The 17,032-nt window shown below is 37.4% G+C and overlaps 1 protein-coding gene across 1 annotated transcript in view; it reads right to left on the reverse strand.

Annotated features, from left to right (window-relative positions):
• Positions 1-17,032, reverse strand: part of LOC135207319 (RNA polymerase II-associated factor 1 homolog) — a 178,818-nt gene that overhangs the window by 67,656 nt on the left and 94,130 nt on the right. Inside the window, exons 3-4 of the mRNA XM_064239019.1 lie at positions 13,660-13,837; positions 4,666-4,818 (exon numbers count right to left, since the gene is read on the reverse strand). Coding sequence (XP_064095089.1) covers positions 4,666-4,818; positions 13,660-13,837 — 331 coding nt within the window. The remainder of the gene's footprint in view (positions 1-4,665; positions 4,819-13,659; positions 13,838-17,032) is intronic.

Below are 17,032 nucleotides of genomic sequence, written 5' to 3' on the forward strand. Positions count from 1 at the left end.
TCAACAAGGACAACCTGCTAGTTCGAAGCAGAACCAGCCCATCCTCCTGTTGTCCCCTCAATCACAGCCGTCCACCTCCTACGCAATCTCGCCGGCCTTCAACCCTTCATATGAGGCTCAAGGTTACAAACAACCAAGAGGTAGGGCGAGAGGTTACTTTCGTCAGCGTGGTGCAGGAAGGGCAACAAGGAGCAGGCAGTTCAGAGGAGGGTGTGGTGGTCAACCCCGCCCATCAACAATGAGGCTCCCCAGGTAGGAGGAGACTGTTCCTCTTCCGCCACAGGTGGGGTCAGCAATTGGGCACAGAGCATAGTGTCCAAAGGATTGGGTTGGAGTTGGATCAAAGAGCCTCCTCCAATCAAATCATTCCACCAGATTCCATCAGAGGAATTGACAGATTACGCGGAAGAACTCCTTCAGAAAGGAGCTATTGCGAGAGTCAAGCATCTAAAATTTCAAGGTCGCTTATTCAGCGTGCCAAAGAAAGGCTCAACAAAAAGAAGGGTAATCTTAGACTTGTCAAAGCTAAACTCTTTCATTCGTTGCGACAAGTTCAAGATGCTTACCCTCTCGCAAGTAAGGACCTTACTCCGCGTGGAGCGTCCATGCTCCATCGATCTTACAGAGCATACTATCATATCCCTATAGCCAGGCACTTCCGCCCATTCCTAGGATTCAGGCTAGGAAATCAAACATTCTCATTCAAAAGTGATGCCCTTCGGTCTGAATGTAGCCCCCAGGGTATTCACAAAAATAGCAGAAGTGGTTGTACAACAATTGAGAGCTCAGGGAATCATGGTAGCAGCATACCTCGACGATTGGTTGATCTGGGCACCAACAGTCGAGGAATGTCTCAAAGCCACCAAAAAGGTAGTTTACTTTTCTGGAACATCTGGGGTTCCAGATAAACAAAACGAAATCCGACTTACTCCAGAGTCTCGTTTTCAGTGGCTAGGAATCCAATGGATTTGTCTTCCCACAATCTGTCAATTCCAGTGGCCAAACGGAAGGAAATAGCAAAATCTGTCAGGCAATTTCTCAAATGCAAACAAACGTCAAGGAGAAACCAGGAGAGAATCCTAGGGTCCCCTTCAGTTTGCTTCGGTAACAGATATCTCCTGAAGGCAAGGCTGAAAGATTTAAATCGAATTTGGCGATCAAGAGCAAACACCAAATATCGAGACAAGTTGTCAGTAATCCTCAGATCCTCCGCAATCAACTCCGTCCTTGGTCAAAAGTAAAGAACTTAGCCAAGAAAGTACCCCTTCAATATCCCCTTCCAGTGTTAACCATTCACACGGACGCCTCCCTGTCGGGTGGGGGGGATACTCTCAGTTTAATTCAAACAGGTTCAGGGGACTTGGTCAGTTCAATTTCGCCAGCTCCACATAAACGTGTTGGAAGCAATGGCAGTTTTTCTTACCTTGAAGAGACTGCTTCCCCCGAAGAAGTCTCATCTAAGGCTAGTTTTGGACAGTGCAGTGGTAGTCATTGCATCAACAGAGGAGGGTCCAAGTCCAAGCATGTCAATCATGTCATGATAGCCATCTTTGCCTTAGCAAACAAACACAAATGGCATCTGTCTGCCACTCACCTGGGCAGGAGTAAGAAATGTGGGATAGCAGACGCCCTGTACCCGGTCTAGTTCTTCCTCTGGAACTCAGAATGGTCTCTTAGACGAGCGGGGTCATTCCAGTTGGGGTAAGCCTGAGAGTCCCAGGTCTCCAAGTGGATCTCTTCGCCTCACAAGCACGAACCACAAGCTCCCTTGCTATGTGGCCCCCAACCTGGACCCTCTGGCTTATGCCACGGAAGCCCTGTCGTTGGACTGGAACCAGTGGAGGAGAATTTATGTTTTTCCTCCAGTGAATCTTCTCTTGAAAGTCCTAGCAACTAAGGTCTTTCAAAGGGATAGTAGCTCTGATTGCACCGGACTGGCCCAAGAGCAACTGGTATCCTCTTCTTCTGGAATTGGGTCTCCGACCTCAACGGATCCCCAATCCCAAGCTATCACAATCAGTACAAATGAGGACTGTGTTCGCTTCCTCAGGAATTCTCCAGACCCTAACTTTATGGACTTCATGAAGTTTGCGGCTAATAAAGATGCTAATATTGACCCACAGAATATTCTCTTCCTAGAATCAGATAAGAGAGAGTCAACCATTAGACAATATGACTCAGCTGTTAAAAAATTAGCAATCTTTCTTGAAAGAATCGAACACTACAACCATGACAGTTAATCTGGCTATATCCTTTTTCAGATCCTTGTTTGAAAAAGGTTTAGCAGCTAGCACTATTACCACTCATAAATCGGCTTTGAAGAAAATCTTTCAAGTAGGTTTTCAGATAGATCTGACTGAATCTTATTTCACGTCTATCTCTAGAGCCTGTGCTAGACTTAGACCTTCCCAAAGGCCTACTACAGTTTCATGGTTCTTAAATGATGTCCTCAAACTAGCTTCAGATACTGACAAACTCATCTTGTACATTCATAATGCTCCTGAGGAAAACATTATTCTTATTAAGCCTAGCCTCAGGAGCTAGAATTTCAGAACTGTCGGCTCTATCCAGGGATGCGGGTCATGTGGAATTTCCTCCCATCAGGAGAAGTTCTACTTGCTCCGGATCGTAGCTTTTTAGCCAAAAAATGAGGATCCTCTTGCAAGGTGGGCCCTTGGAAGGTTATCCCACTTCCCCAGGATCCTTCTCTCTGCCCAGTATCAACTCTTAGAGCCTTTCTATCTCGTACTTCTTCAAGATCCTCAGGTGCTCTCTTCATGAGAGAAAAAAGGTGGTACTTTGTCAGTAAAAGGTATTAGACAAACAAATCCTTTACTTCATTAAACAAGCCAATCCTGAGTCATTTCCAAAAGCACATAATATCAGGGGAGTAGCCACCTCAATTAATTATTTTCAAACATATGAACTTTCAGGATCTTAAAAAAGTATACTGGATGGAAATCCCCGACAGTCTTTAAACGCCATTATCTAAAGTCCTTGGAATCTTTAAAGTTTTCAGCAGTAGCAGCGGGAAACATTGTTTCCCCTGATACTGTATAGTAGTTGTAGTATAGATCCAGGTCTCCTTTCTACCTACATCATCCAACATGCCTCACCCTATCGCCAGGGGGGGCGGCTACTCGAATATCCATAAGCCTTAGCCGCTGAATCATATAGTGATTGTCCCTTATTTTTTTGCTAGGGACATCCACACTTGTACTGATAGTGTACTTCAGTGTACCTAACCCTTATTTTTATGCTAGGGTAGGACACAATGTGTTTTGTATTATTTTGCCAAACTTGTATTAATGATGACTTCAGTGTACTACCCTTATTTTATGCTAGGGTAGGACACAATGTGTTTGTATATTTTGTAAATATGTTCAAGTAAATCCCTTTTTGTTTATATTACATGCATCACTGTAATTTACTATAATTACCATTTAAGTACTTTAAGATTACTAACGTTCTGTTGTTTTACTGTTTAATATAAGTTAGTTTAAGTGCTTAATTTGTATGCTGTAATTGATTTACTTATATTATATCCATCATTTTACACTGCTTTTCATTTGTTCCTTTTTTCACATCTTGTCTGTTTCTCTGGTACTCTTTCATAGGCCGACACGAGCTGAGCCCAGAAAAGGGATTTTGACGAAGGAAAAAATCTATTTCTGGGTGATTGGCTCGTGTCGCCCTATGAAACACCCCCCCTTTTATGGTTTTCCCCCCTTGCAGGACAAGATGTTTTTAGATTAAGGATGTCCGCTAGGGGCGCTGCTGTCCGTGGCGTCCGTCTAGTTAGGTAGTAGTATCGGCTGCATCGCCCGTTGGTATCAGCTCTCTCTTGGGGGGATTCTGATTGGAAGTTATAATTGGTGATTGTCTTCGTGGTAGTGTTCCCCACTCGCCCCTATTATCATACCGACACTTCTTTTTAAGAGTGAGCGAGTCAGTTTTACTGACATTTTCTTAATTTTGTTTTTCTCTGGTAATTTTAGATCAATTTTACCTAGAAAGAATGATATTAAGGATCCTTTCATAGGGCGACACGAGCCAATCACCCAGAAATAGATTTTTCCTTCGTCAAAATCCCTTTTAGAGTCTTCTCAAAATAAACTTTATGTATAATTTATTAAATTCATTATCTAAATACTATACATATTAGCAAGACTAGAATACAAATACCATTTCATGTTCTGACAAATGCGAGAGAGAAGAGGATACTTAACGATTTGGTTTCTGAAGTATATTAATATAATAATAAAAATTTTAGTTTTCTAATGCTACTACCCCATTCTTCAGAAGACATTTAAATGAAAGTTACAAAAATAAAGCAAGTTCTCCTGTAATGGTTAGTCTAAAGATATCTTACTGCTTTGATCCTTCTCTCACATGCCTTTGCTATATTTGCAAATCAACAGCTTGCAATTTACATGATAACATATTTGATAGCTATCCAACGTCAGTATCTTTGAGGATGGTATCTTAAAAATAGTAAAAAAGGAAAATTGTAAAAAAAGTTGACATTAGAAAATTGGTATCTTGAAAATAATAAAAAAGGAAAATTGTAAAAAAAGTTGACAACAGAAAATAATTATTGGGTACAATCACTTTAAATAAAAATGTTAAAAGGAAAAAAGCAACATAAACTTCAAAGAAACTTACATTAACAGTCTTCTTACGACGAGTAGCAAAACCAACAGTAGCCTCAATTTTCTCCATAGTCTGAGGCTGAAACCTGGTTGGCTCTGTGGATATGTACTCAGTTCGACGTAACCAAGACACATTGACATGGTGGTGTCGTGATCGTTTTCCATCCTGAAATGCAGAATTTACTTTGAGAACTGAGGGAAATATTTATCAGCTCTAAACAAAGTTAACACCACTATGGCCTTACACATGAATGAAGCAATACAGCAGAAGACAGTGTTCCCCCCATATTCGCAGGGGATGTGTACCATGGACCCCCGCAAATATCGCAAACCTGCGAATAGTTAGAACTCCCCTCTAAAAATGCCCATATCTGTCTATCTTAAAAGTTCAAATACCAAATGTATACTTAAAAGTATCATCCTACATCAAATATACCACTGAATTGGTATTATTAATATCATTTCAAAGTCATCTTAAACATTTTACCATTAGAAATATATAAACAGCCAATAACAGAGAGAGAGAGAGAGAGAGAGAGAGAGAGAGAGAGAGAGAGAGAGAGAGAGAATAACTCCATACGATATCAATAGATTGAAAGGAACTTCTATAGGCAACACTTATTTCCCCTCCCATAAATACATATATCTATTCCAGAGAAGGGAGAAAGAGAGGACTGAACAATTATGTTTGTCTGTATATCAATTCTTTTGCTGAGAGAGAGAGAGAGAGAGAGAGAGACCAAATGTAAAATCCTACATCAAATTTACCTAAAATTATCATCATATTAATGTATTAATCTTAGAGACTGTATCAATATAATTTCAAAGTAATCCTAAACATTAGTACCCTTATATACGTACATACATACGTACTTCTAACACTTACAGCCGAGAGAGAGAGAGAGAGAGAGAGAGAGAGAGAGAGAGAGAGAGAGAGAGAGAGAGAGAGAGAGAGAGAGAATTGCATAAAATTCGTTGATCATTGTATGGCACTGTTACTTGACAAATTTGACAGTTTCCCAGTTCCAAGCGTCACTGGAGTTACGAGAAGGTAGGGAAATTGATACAGAAAAAGACGAAGGGAAGAATTTTCATTTGAAATTAGTTATATTATTATTATTATTATTTGAAAATATTAATAAACACATGCATCTACCATAAAAATTCTCTCATCACAGTAAGAGAGAGGAGTTATCCTTACATAAGTGAAATGGAAAGGTCATTTTTATCTCTTTAAAATACTACCACATACGAATTTTGTAATTACTGTTTTATTATTATTATTATTATTATTATTATTATTATTATTATTATTAACAACAGAAAATATCAATGAACATCTTACATTCTAATACCATAAAAAATTCTTTAATCTAAGTAAAGAGAGAGAGAGAGAGTGTGTGTGTGTGTGTGTGTTTATCTCTCTGTTCTCAGAAAATACTTACATCGCTTCCAGGAAACAGAGGGAGGGAGTTACCACTATGACATACATATCCTGTGTGGCAAAAGGGAGAGAGAGAGAGAGAGAGAGAGAGAGAGAGAGAGAGAGAGAGAGAGAGAGAGATTATTATTATTATTAACAAAAGAAAATATCAATAAACATTTTACATACTAGTACCATACAAATTCTTTAATCTCAGTAAAGAGAGAGAGAGTGTGTGTGTTTATCTCTCTGTTCTCTCAGAAAATACTTATATCGCTTCCAGGAAACAGAAAGAGGGAGTTACCACTATGACATACATATCCTGGTGGCAAGATGAGAGAGAGAGAGAGAAGAGAGAGATGAGAGAGATGAGAGAGAGAGAGCGAGAGAGAGAGAGAGAGAGAAAGAAGAGAGAAGAGAGAGAGAGAGAGAGAGAGTTATCCTTAATTAAAAGTGTGAAATGGATAGATTATAGTATTTCTTTAAAATACTATCACATAGTATGAATTTTGTAATTACAGTTATGTTAATATTATTATTATCATTATTATTATTATTATTTAAAGTATTAAAAACAAATAGTACATGTACTATAAAAATTCTTGAGTCTCAGTAAATGAGTGGTGGCAAAACACAACAGCTCCTCCCCCTCCATCCCATTAGTTGATATGTCTGACAGTTTTAGTACCTGGAGTTTGAGAGAAAAGACTGGGATTTCCTTCATTCTTACATAATTTTTCAAATTTATAAACTAAAATCTTACTAATTCACTCAAGTATTTTCTTTAATGAATTGATGTTATTGCTGTATACATTAATATTGATATTTGAAAATAGTAAATCATTATTTATCATACAAAAAAACCATACATCTCTGTAGGAGAGAGAGAGAGAGAGAGAGAGAGAGAGAGAGAGAGACCTTACCTTACCTTACAGACCTTACATCTTGTTCGGGTTTGCCCCAGGTCCCTCAGTGTGAGGCACCTCAATAAGTCTACCAGAGAGTTGCTAGTACATCTCCGGTATATTTTGCATCTTCCAATCTTGGATGGTCTGGGATGCAGTTTAGATATTTGTCGAGCTTATTCTTAAACACATCTACGCTCACTCCTGATATATTCCTCAGATGAGCTGGCAACGCATTGAATAGACGCTGCATTATCGATGCTGGTGCGTAGTGGATTAATGTCCTGTGTGCTTTCCTTATTTTTCCTGGTATAGTTTTGGGCACTATTAATCTACCTCTGCTTGCTCTTTCTGATATTTTTAGTTCCATGATATTTTCTGCTATTCCTTCTATCTGTTTCCATGCCTGAATTATCATGTAGCGTTCTCTTCTCCTTTCTAGACTATATAATTTTAAGAATTGTAGTCTTTCCCAGTAGTCTAGGTCCTTAACTTCTTCTATTCTAGCTGTAAAGGACCTTTGTATACACTCTATTTGTGCAATATCCTTTTGATAGTGTGGGTACCATATCTAATTGCAATATTAAGTGGACTACGAACATATGTTTTATAAAGCATAATCATGTGTTCAGCTTTTCTTGTTTTGAAGTGCCGTAACAACATTCCCATTTTTTGCTTTACATTTTGCCAACAGAGTTGCTATTTGATCATTGCATAACATGTTCCTATTCATCATCACACCAAGGTCTTTAACTGCTTCCTTATTTGTGATGGTCTCATTATTAGGTCCCTTATATGCATATAGCTTTCTTTCTCTGTCTCCATAATTTATTGATTCAAATTTATCAGAGTTAAATACCAGCCTATTTACCTCTGCCCAATCATATACTTTGTTAAGGTCTCTTTGTAGAGCGTTCCTATCTTCATCACAAGTAATTTCTCTACTTATTCTTGTGTCATCTGCGAAACTACTCACTACCGAATCCTTCACATTATTGTCTATGTCTTCAATCATAATAACAAACAGTATTGCAGCTAACACCGTACCTTGCGGCACACCGGATATTACCTTGACTTCATCCGATTTCTCGTCGTTTGCAATAACTATGTTTTCTGTTGTGTAAAAATTCTTTTAACCATCTTCCTACTTTATCCACGATATGTGTTTTCTAATTTTCTTCGCTAATATATTATGGTCTACTTTATCAAAAGCTTTTGCAAAGTCTAAATAAACCACATCTGTTTCATTTCCGCTTTTCATATTTTTGAATATGTTCTCACAGTGGACTAACAGTTGGGTTTGTACTTTTTTCCGGGTACGAAACCATGTTGTCCTTTATTAAACAAATTATTTTTTATTAAATGTTTCATAATATTTTTCTTCATTACCCTTTCATACACCTTCATAATATGTGATGTTAGACTCACAGGCCTATAATTACTTGCCTCTAGTCTTGATCCACTTTTGAAAGTAGGGGTAATATATGCTAATTTGTGCTCCTCATAAATCTTGCCTGTATCTACACTTTGTCTTAATAATATTGCAAGTGGCTTTGCGATAGAATGAACTACTTTCTTTAACAAAATAGCAGGAATTCCATCAGGCCCTGCAGCAGCTCCATTTTTAATTTCATTAATAGCCTGCACAATATCAGCTTCATTAATATCTATGTCAGCTAAATATTCACTATTTTCATCCCTTACTTCTATATCATTATCTTCATTATCTATTCTAGGGGTGAATTCTCTATATCATCGTTCTGCCAGTATGTTGCAAATTCCTTTTTTTCATTCGTTAATCTCCCTTCAATTCTCAGAGGGCCTATTTCTATTCTTCTTTTATTCATCTTCTTCGCATATGAGTATAATAGCTTGGGGTTTTGCTTGATATTTAATAGGGTTTTTTCTTCCAAGTCCCGTTTTTCATTTTCTTTTGATTGTATAATCTTTTGTTCTGCATTTTCTATCTTACTTTTTAGTTCTATAACTTTCCATGCATTTTTTTCTTTTGCAAGACCTTTTTTCCACTTTCTGATTTTCTGGAACAAGATCCTTCTGTCTCTTGGTATGCATGAATGATGTTTACTTTTCTTCTTCGGTATATATTTTTCCACTATTTTCTCCAATATTTTATATAATATCTCCGTATTTACCCTTTTATGTCATCACTTACGAAAATGTTATCCCAATCTTTGTTTAATTCTTCATTAATTTCTGACCATTTTATATTTTTACTGTAGAAGTTGTATTTTCCATATCCTTCCCACTTTTTCATTTCTTGCTTATCTCTATTTTCACTTGCTTTGGAATGAACTGTTAATTCTATGACATTATGGTCTGAAATATTCGCATTATAAAACTATTATTTCTTTAACATTCATCTCGTTCACAAATACTAGGTCTAAAAGTATTTTCCTTTCTTGTTGGCAGGTGATTTATTTGTTGAATGTTGTATTCTAGTAGCATATCTAATAGCTTTTCAAATTGCCTCTTATCTTCTGCACTACTATTACTCTCTTTTTTATATGTATAAGTACAACCACAATCTCCTATTCGTTCTTTCCATTCTACGAAAGGAAAGTTGAAGTCACCAGATAGGAGAATAGTCCAGTCCTTGTGATTTCTACATATATCATCCAATTTTTCAATTATTAAGTCAAACTCTTTAGTATTAGAGGTCTATATATTACTATGTTCATCAATTTTTCAGATTCAAATTCTACCGCTATTAGTTCACATTCTGAGTTACTATATTTCTCATATATTTTTCCTTGTTTTTTGTCTTTCCCATATATTGCGGTTCCCCCTTGATTCCTATTTTTTCTATCTGATCTATAAGTTTGGAACCCTTTTATTTGATCATCATTCCAGTCTCTTGGAAATACCAGGTTTCACTTATATTCATTATATCTATTTTCTTTTCATTTTGGGTTAGTTCTTCTAAGTACTCTATTTTTCTTTTTGAGTTACTCGTAACTAAACCCTGCGCATTCATCACTATGATGGTTTGCGTGTTTTCTCCTTCATTTAATACTGGTAGTAATAAGGATTTTCCCATGTCTCTTTCCTGTTCTGGTATGTTGTTCTTTTTTTCATTTCCAGAAATTCTGGACATTAAAAAATCCAACTTTTCCATAATATTTGATCTTCCTTCATCATAATTATTCATTTTGTGTCTGAATCTGAATCAATTTTCTCCGTTTCTGCAATATCCTCTTGCATAATAAATACAGTTATTATCTCTTGAGTAGAATTTTGGAGCTGATGCTTGAAATTTTTTGCTGACACCTCTGCATATCTCATTGGTGGTTTGCTTTTCTCTTTTACCTGATATTCTTGATTTCTCTCTTTATTTGTTTCTTTCTTATTTTGGATTTTATTACTTGGTTGGTTATTTATTTGATTATGATTCATGGCTACAGGGTGCATATATTTGCATTTTTTGTCGAACTTACATCCTTTTCCTTCTTTTAGGTTTTTACATATTTTTGGATGCAGATCTCTGCAATCATCCCCATATCCATCTAAGTATGCACATTTACCATATATTTCATAGTTTTTTGAACTATATCTTAGGATGTTGTAGTAACATCTTCTCCAAATCTGCAATTCCCTCTTTTCAAAAGGTTGCAGATTTTGTCTTTCTTGTCTATTTTTTCCTCTTTCCCGTCATTGTATAGATCTGGGTAGAGCCTCTTCGGGATTTGCTTTTCTGTTGTCATATCGTAGTTTATTTCTTCGTAGGTATGCTGCTTTATTGCCTCATATGTAGTATCAATGAGTATCTCTGCATCCATACTTGTTTTATATTGGTTCTTTGGTTTCCTTATTTTTCCTTATTTTTTTCATGTCTCTTTCATTTTTGTTTACTTCTCTTGTTCCGTTTTCCTCTTCTTCTTTTTCTTCTTCTTCTTCCTCTCTCTTCTTCTTCATCCTCAACTATTTGTACATTCAATCTTGATTTAATACATTGTCTATCCATGATAGACATGTTGAACAATAAAAACAAAATTCTTGTATCTTTTCTTCACAATCTTGGTATTAAACCCTTCGCACACCTGTGGATGGGTCGGAATGTTTGCATGCAGCACATTTTCTGATTAGGTTTTGTGGATTGACTATGCTATACCAAACCTACACAGTTTGCATGCTTTTGGCATTCTTTTTCCTAATGCATCAATTAGGATATTCACAAGATTCACCTTATTCATTTTCTTTGTCGGAATATGTTGGTTTATGTATATTTTCTTTATGAGTCTCTTGACCACTTGGATTTTATTTGGAACTTCTTCAATTATTTTCAAGATGTTTTCATTAGATTTGTTCCAGTTTGAAGGATTATATCCTTCTAATATATCTATGAATGCTTTTGTATCTTTTTGGTTAGGACTGTTGCTGATTTCATAGATGAGAAATGCCAGTTCCCTTCCTGCTACCTCATCGTATTGCGAATCTGCTAGACACGCCAAATTACGCCACCTCTTCCCGCAGTTGGAACTTACTGCCATCTTGTTCTGATTTATAGTATTACACTTGATAAACTAACTTAGAAGACGCTTTATCCTACTATTTTCACACTAATCTTATCACCGATAGTTCACGAACACTTCTAGATATTTCTCAAATTCTAGTCGTATGTTAAACTTGTGATATCTGTTGATTAATCTGACTTCACGCGGGTACGACTCACCAAGCAAGATGGCTACTTACGAGAGAGAGAGAGAGAGAGAGAGAGAGAGAATTATTATTTTTACTATGTGATATAATCTAATCTTATTAAACTTACTAATACAGTATTAATCAGTATTAATATTTGAAAATATTTGAAATTTTTGTACCCTAAAAATGCATTTAGTCATGAAAATAACATCAAAATACACTAATCAGTGATGATTTTCGCTGGCAAATCCCGTGAATAGATGAATCCCCCGCAAATAATGGCTAGATATGGTCCAGAGACAAATCCGTGAATCAGTGAGTCTGTGAATCCGGAGAACGCTAATACGGGGGGAACACTGTACATTGTATAAGCAGAGGCCTGAGCCCCGAATTAGTGCATTAGTATTTTTACAGCTTTTTAAAACTTGTGGAAATAATCTGATCTCAGGAAAGCTGGCCTGAAGGATTTGTAGATATTTTTATGTGGCTAGGAACCAAAAGTTTACTTAGCAACAGGACCTAAAGCTTGTTGTAGGATCCAAACCACATTATATTGAGAAATGAATTTCTAATCTCCAGAAATAACTTCCTCTGATTCTGTGTTGGCAGAGCGGGGAGCGAACTCAGCCTACCAAATCGGTAGATGAGCATGGACCCCACTCATCCAATGAGGAACTATGGGGAAACTTAAAAAAAACAAAGTTGAGAGAGAGAGAGAGAGAGAGTATATTAGTCATTAAAATACAAAATACACTAACAGTTAAAAGTACATTCTTCCTTGCCAAGTTCTGCACATTCACATGAACACAATTATACACTTTGTGGTACCAATACCTTTAATATTCTTGTACCAAAACCATTTACTTCATCCATACAAAAGTTCAAATTTTATAAGCATCCAAATTTTCACTAAAAAGCTTGTGAGTGTTAGTATTATAGTATAAACAACACTTATGATAATGACCATAAACATTCTGATACTACCATTAATAACATTTGACCGTCTGAAATTAACTACATAATGATGTAAATTTCTTTGTTCATTTTCTTTCTTACATTGTGAAAAATGTCGCAAATATCATCGACAAACGTAAACATTGCCATTGGCCAGAAATAATTACAGAAACAGATAATTTTATTCCCTTTTTCATGTAAAACAAAAAATGTGGTGGTCTGTATTAATGTAAGAAGAAATGTAAATTGTCTCGACAAATGAAACTTTAAAGAGGTAATACAAAAGAATTAATATTCATTAAAATGTAAGTAAATGCATTGTAAATTTTTCAAATATATTATTAATATTATTATTATTATTGTTATTATCATTATTATTGGTTGGAGGTCCACTATAATATAGCATGTGAGAGCTGATGGTCTTTAATAAATATTAAAAGTTTTCAAACCTTATGCTAGGTTCGTCGTCAGTCAAGTCTGGACTTGACTAAGGATGAACCTAGCCCAAACTTTTCAAAACCTTTCAATATATATTAAAGACCATCAACTCTCACATACTATATTATTGTGGACCTACAACCATTATTATAATTTTCAACACAAAACTTTGACCATTATTATTATTATTATTATTATTATTATTATTATGATTATTATTATTACTCAGTATATGAACCCTATTCATATGGAACAAGCCAACCAAAGGGGCCACTGACTTGAAATTCAAGCTTCCAAAGATTACGGTGTTCATTAGGAAGTAAAGGGAAGTACAGAAAGATCTATCTTATTAAAAAAGAAAAAAAATTAATAAATAGACAAAAATGTATTAAATGCAAGGAGAATACTAGTACTATTACAGTAGTAATGCATTGCATCTTCGCTTAAACTTTTGTAATATGAGAGGTAATGTGAACATAAGTGAGTAAATACAAGAAGTATATACAGTTCTCTGACTTGCACAAGATGATTCTAAAGATAAACAAAACATAAGTCAAGAACTATCTGCAGAGAACATAGACAAAAGACCTGTGACAAATTTTGACTATACTATACATGAACACATTACCTGTGGAGTAAGTATGTCATCTTCCAAAAGCTTCTCGTCTGTTGGATGGAGCTGTGCACCAGATACTGGAGTATATGCATCTGGATTTATCAAATCTATGGTAACACCAAGGTCACTCTCTGTCAAAACTTCATATTTGTAATTCTTTTCAAGTCCTGTCGGTTTGTAACGTACATACCTGCAGAACAGATTTTATATTAATCAACCAGTAAGTAAAAACCTGTTTAATATTTAAAAAGAGAGAAAAAAAATGTAATGCCTGTCATTCCATCATAAGTAAGTATGTCATCTTCCAAAAGCTTCTCGTCTGTTGGATGGAGCTGTGCACCAGATACTGGAGTATATGCATCTGGATTTATCAAATCTATGGTAACACCAAGGTCACTCTCTGTCAAAACTTCATATTTGTAATTCTTTTCAAGTCCTGTCGGTTTGTAACGTACATACCTGCAGAACAGATTTTATATTAATCAACCAGTAAGTAAAAACCTGTTTAATATTTAAAAAAGAGAGAAAAAAAATGTAATGCCTGTCATTCCATCATAACATGGCTCTAATCCTATCTACAGTCCGGTCCCAAAATATGCATGATCGGATTGTGCGATATCACAATTTTTGGAAGTAAATTGTATTTCTCCTAACTATACAAACCTGTGGTCCTTTACATAAGGAATTACTTTCGGCGTAGGTGGAATTACGGCCGTTAAATTCTTGAACAAGGTGGTTAGGGAGTAACTACCGTGTAGCAGGCGGGTAGGCTAGTCTGCCTGGATGTAAACACTCCACTTTGCCTTTTGGCCCAGGTTCACATTGAGGGGTGGCATAAGGTGGGCATGTATGTAAAGGACCTCAGGTTTGTATAGTTAGGAAAAATACAATTTACTTCCAAAAAATTCTGATTTGTTCCTATATGATATGCAAACCCTCAGTCCTTTACATAAGGAAGACTCACTGATTGGTGGGAGGAATATGAGCGAACCTCTAGAATTGACTGGAGTTCTACGAACCTAGGCTACTTCTCCTGGTCGTAAGAGCGAGGAGTGCCCTGCCTCTGACAACTTGATCGGAGTATAGGAGCTGCATGATCAAGAGTCAGACTTCTGGGCCTTTTCAAAATGAGTGAGGAATCATGACTCATCCAAAAATGGGCTGTGAAGAATATTTCGAGTCGGAGGCATTAATGCAAAGTTCTGGGAAGGGTTTGCTTTATATTGTCAGTCTCCTTCCTCCCCTTGCTAGAGGAAGGAGTGGGATTGCTTCTATGATTCTGATAAGAAACGTAAAAAGGATGCTTTATGTGCAAACTTTCCGCATCAATTGCCTGACCAGCCAGTGTAAGTTCGAGTCCTATCCTCGACCCGAAGGAAAAGGAGTGGGTGGGGAAGGTGGAGAGGCCAGTCACTCTCGCATCCTTCTTACCTCTAGAACTGCACACCATAGGTGAGATGCAACTTATCCTCTTGAAGGAGCTGGGTAAGCAAACACAACCTGCAAGCATCAACAACTGGTCCAAGGAAATGAGGTTCCAATGACCTGTGGGTAGGCCTGAAGGGAAAGATAAATATGGTTGCAATGACCTTACCTATCTTCCTGTTCGACATATTCTTCGAAGTGATGACAAGTACCCATCCACTAGACTATCTAACTACAGAGAAGTCTCTCACAGTCTTGTAATACTCGAAGAAAGACATGTCATCAGACTGCAATGGCAGTCCGCAGCGGATAGACATCGACACTCCATGGTAGGTGTCGATCCTTGTGCGTACACGAGCATGCCAATAAGACAAAGTAATGACTGATCTGGATCAACCAATAAAAAGTCCACAGCGTAGCTCATGATGATCTTGGACTCTTCAACAGCTGTCAACTGACTGCGCTCAGTATGGCGAGCAGTCATGCATCTGAGACGGTCACACGACACTCGCCTTTTGAAGGGTTATGCCGAGAAACCATACAAATCGTCTATCTTGTTCGCCACCGATGTTGGGAGACAAGATGATGATTCTCTCAAGGGATGCACCCATCAGACGAAAGTCAATTGCTTTCTAGAGACCGAGGTCCCTGATGGCAAGACAGAAGTTCTCATAGTAGTTGAATCTCAACTAAGGAGAAACAATACTATATGCCAGTGAAAGACTAAGGTGAATACAGACCTATGTCTTCACAGCTGAATCGAGAGAAGTTAACTCTCAAGATTCTGAACGTAAAAAGTCCCGTCGATGACACAACCAGTGAAAACGGCTTTATTCCTGTTGTTTTACAGAGGATTGAAAACGCCTAACCGCTATTCCATTGCTGTTCGGTGAGAAGTCGGAGTTTGCAATGAAAGCGGAGCGTCTTTCAGTAATGAAAACACAGGGATTGTACTGCATGAAGAACCGCTTCTCATGGGCTGGATCAGGGAGGACATTTCTATTTACTTTGGAAGTAGAGCTGGCAGGGCAGGGAACAGGCGACGTCTTCCGTTATTCATCTACAATTCAAGGTGAACAAAGAATAATTGCACACCTACGAATTATGAGATGCATTTAGAAAACAAACTCAGATTGTCTGAAGAAATCATTCTGCGTCATTGCAGCGGCATGTGCGATGAAGTGGAAGACTAGGCTACAGACTTCTGTTACCGTGAGGTAAACAGAAAGATGATAACGAGTCTAGTGAGATATCTCTATCTGAAAATTCTCACAACGGCAAAAGGCGATGCAGGAGATGGTCATACACGTATGCGAGAATTCCAGCCAACCAGAGACCTAAGTCTGTGACTACCGGGTAGAGATTCGATTTGGTAGTCAATCATCACTGAGGATGAGAGACAATAGCCGACCGAATTATCTCGGAGAGCCAGCTGTACTGGCTGAGGCAGGCAGCACCGTACACCGCTGGCTCTCGCTAACTTGTCATCCTGAGTTGCCAGGTAATCCATTCCATGAAGGAATGCGTTCCGCTAGAACATCGAGCGCAAGAAAAAATACAGTCGAGCATTTGCATTTTAACCGAAACGGGAGGTAAGAAAACCATCCTTTTTGGTGAATGCAAATGCTGTGGTGTTGTTGTAAACAATACCACAAGTATCTCAAAATCAAAACCAGAAACTCTTGGGAGGCTTGCAAGGCAGTCCCAAGTTGTAGTTCAATTAAGAGAAGATACTATTCGTCTCAGTCACATACCCATAGAGTTAACTACAGTTATGTGCCTACTACTCAGACAATTCAACTGATAACAGAAGCATGTCGCGAGAGAAATATACGTAGTATATTTGTAGGTTCCTGTACAAGACTTCCAGCCTAAATTCTCTTCCATTCGAGGAACAAGAATAAGAACTGGAAGCAGACCTCCTTCATTCTCTAATGAAGACAGTGAAGGTGAAGTTTCC

The sequence above is a fragment of the Macrobrachium nipponense genome, chromosome 11 (genome assembly GCF_015104395.2).
Source record: "Macrobrachium nipponense isolate FS-2020 chromosome 11, ASM1510439v2, whole genome shotgun sequence".
Classification (NCBI taxonomy): domain Eukaryota; kingdom Metazoa; phylum Arthropoda; class Malacostraca; order Decapoda; family Palaemonidae; genus Macrobrachium; species Macrobrachium nipponense.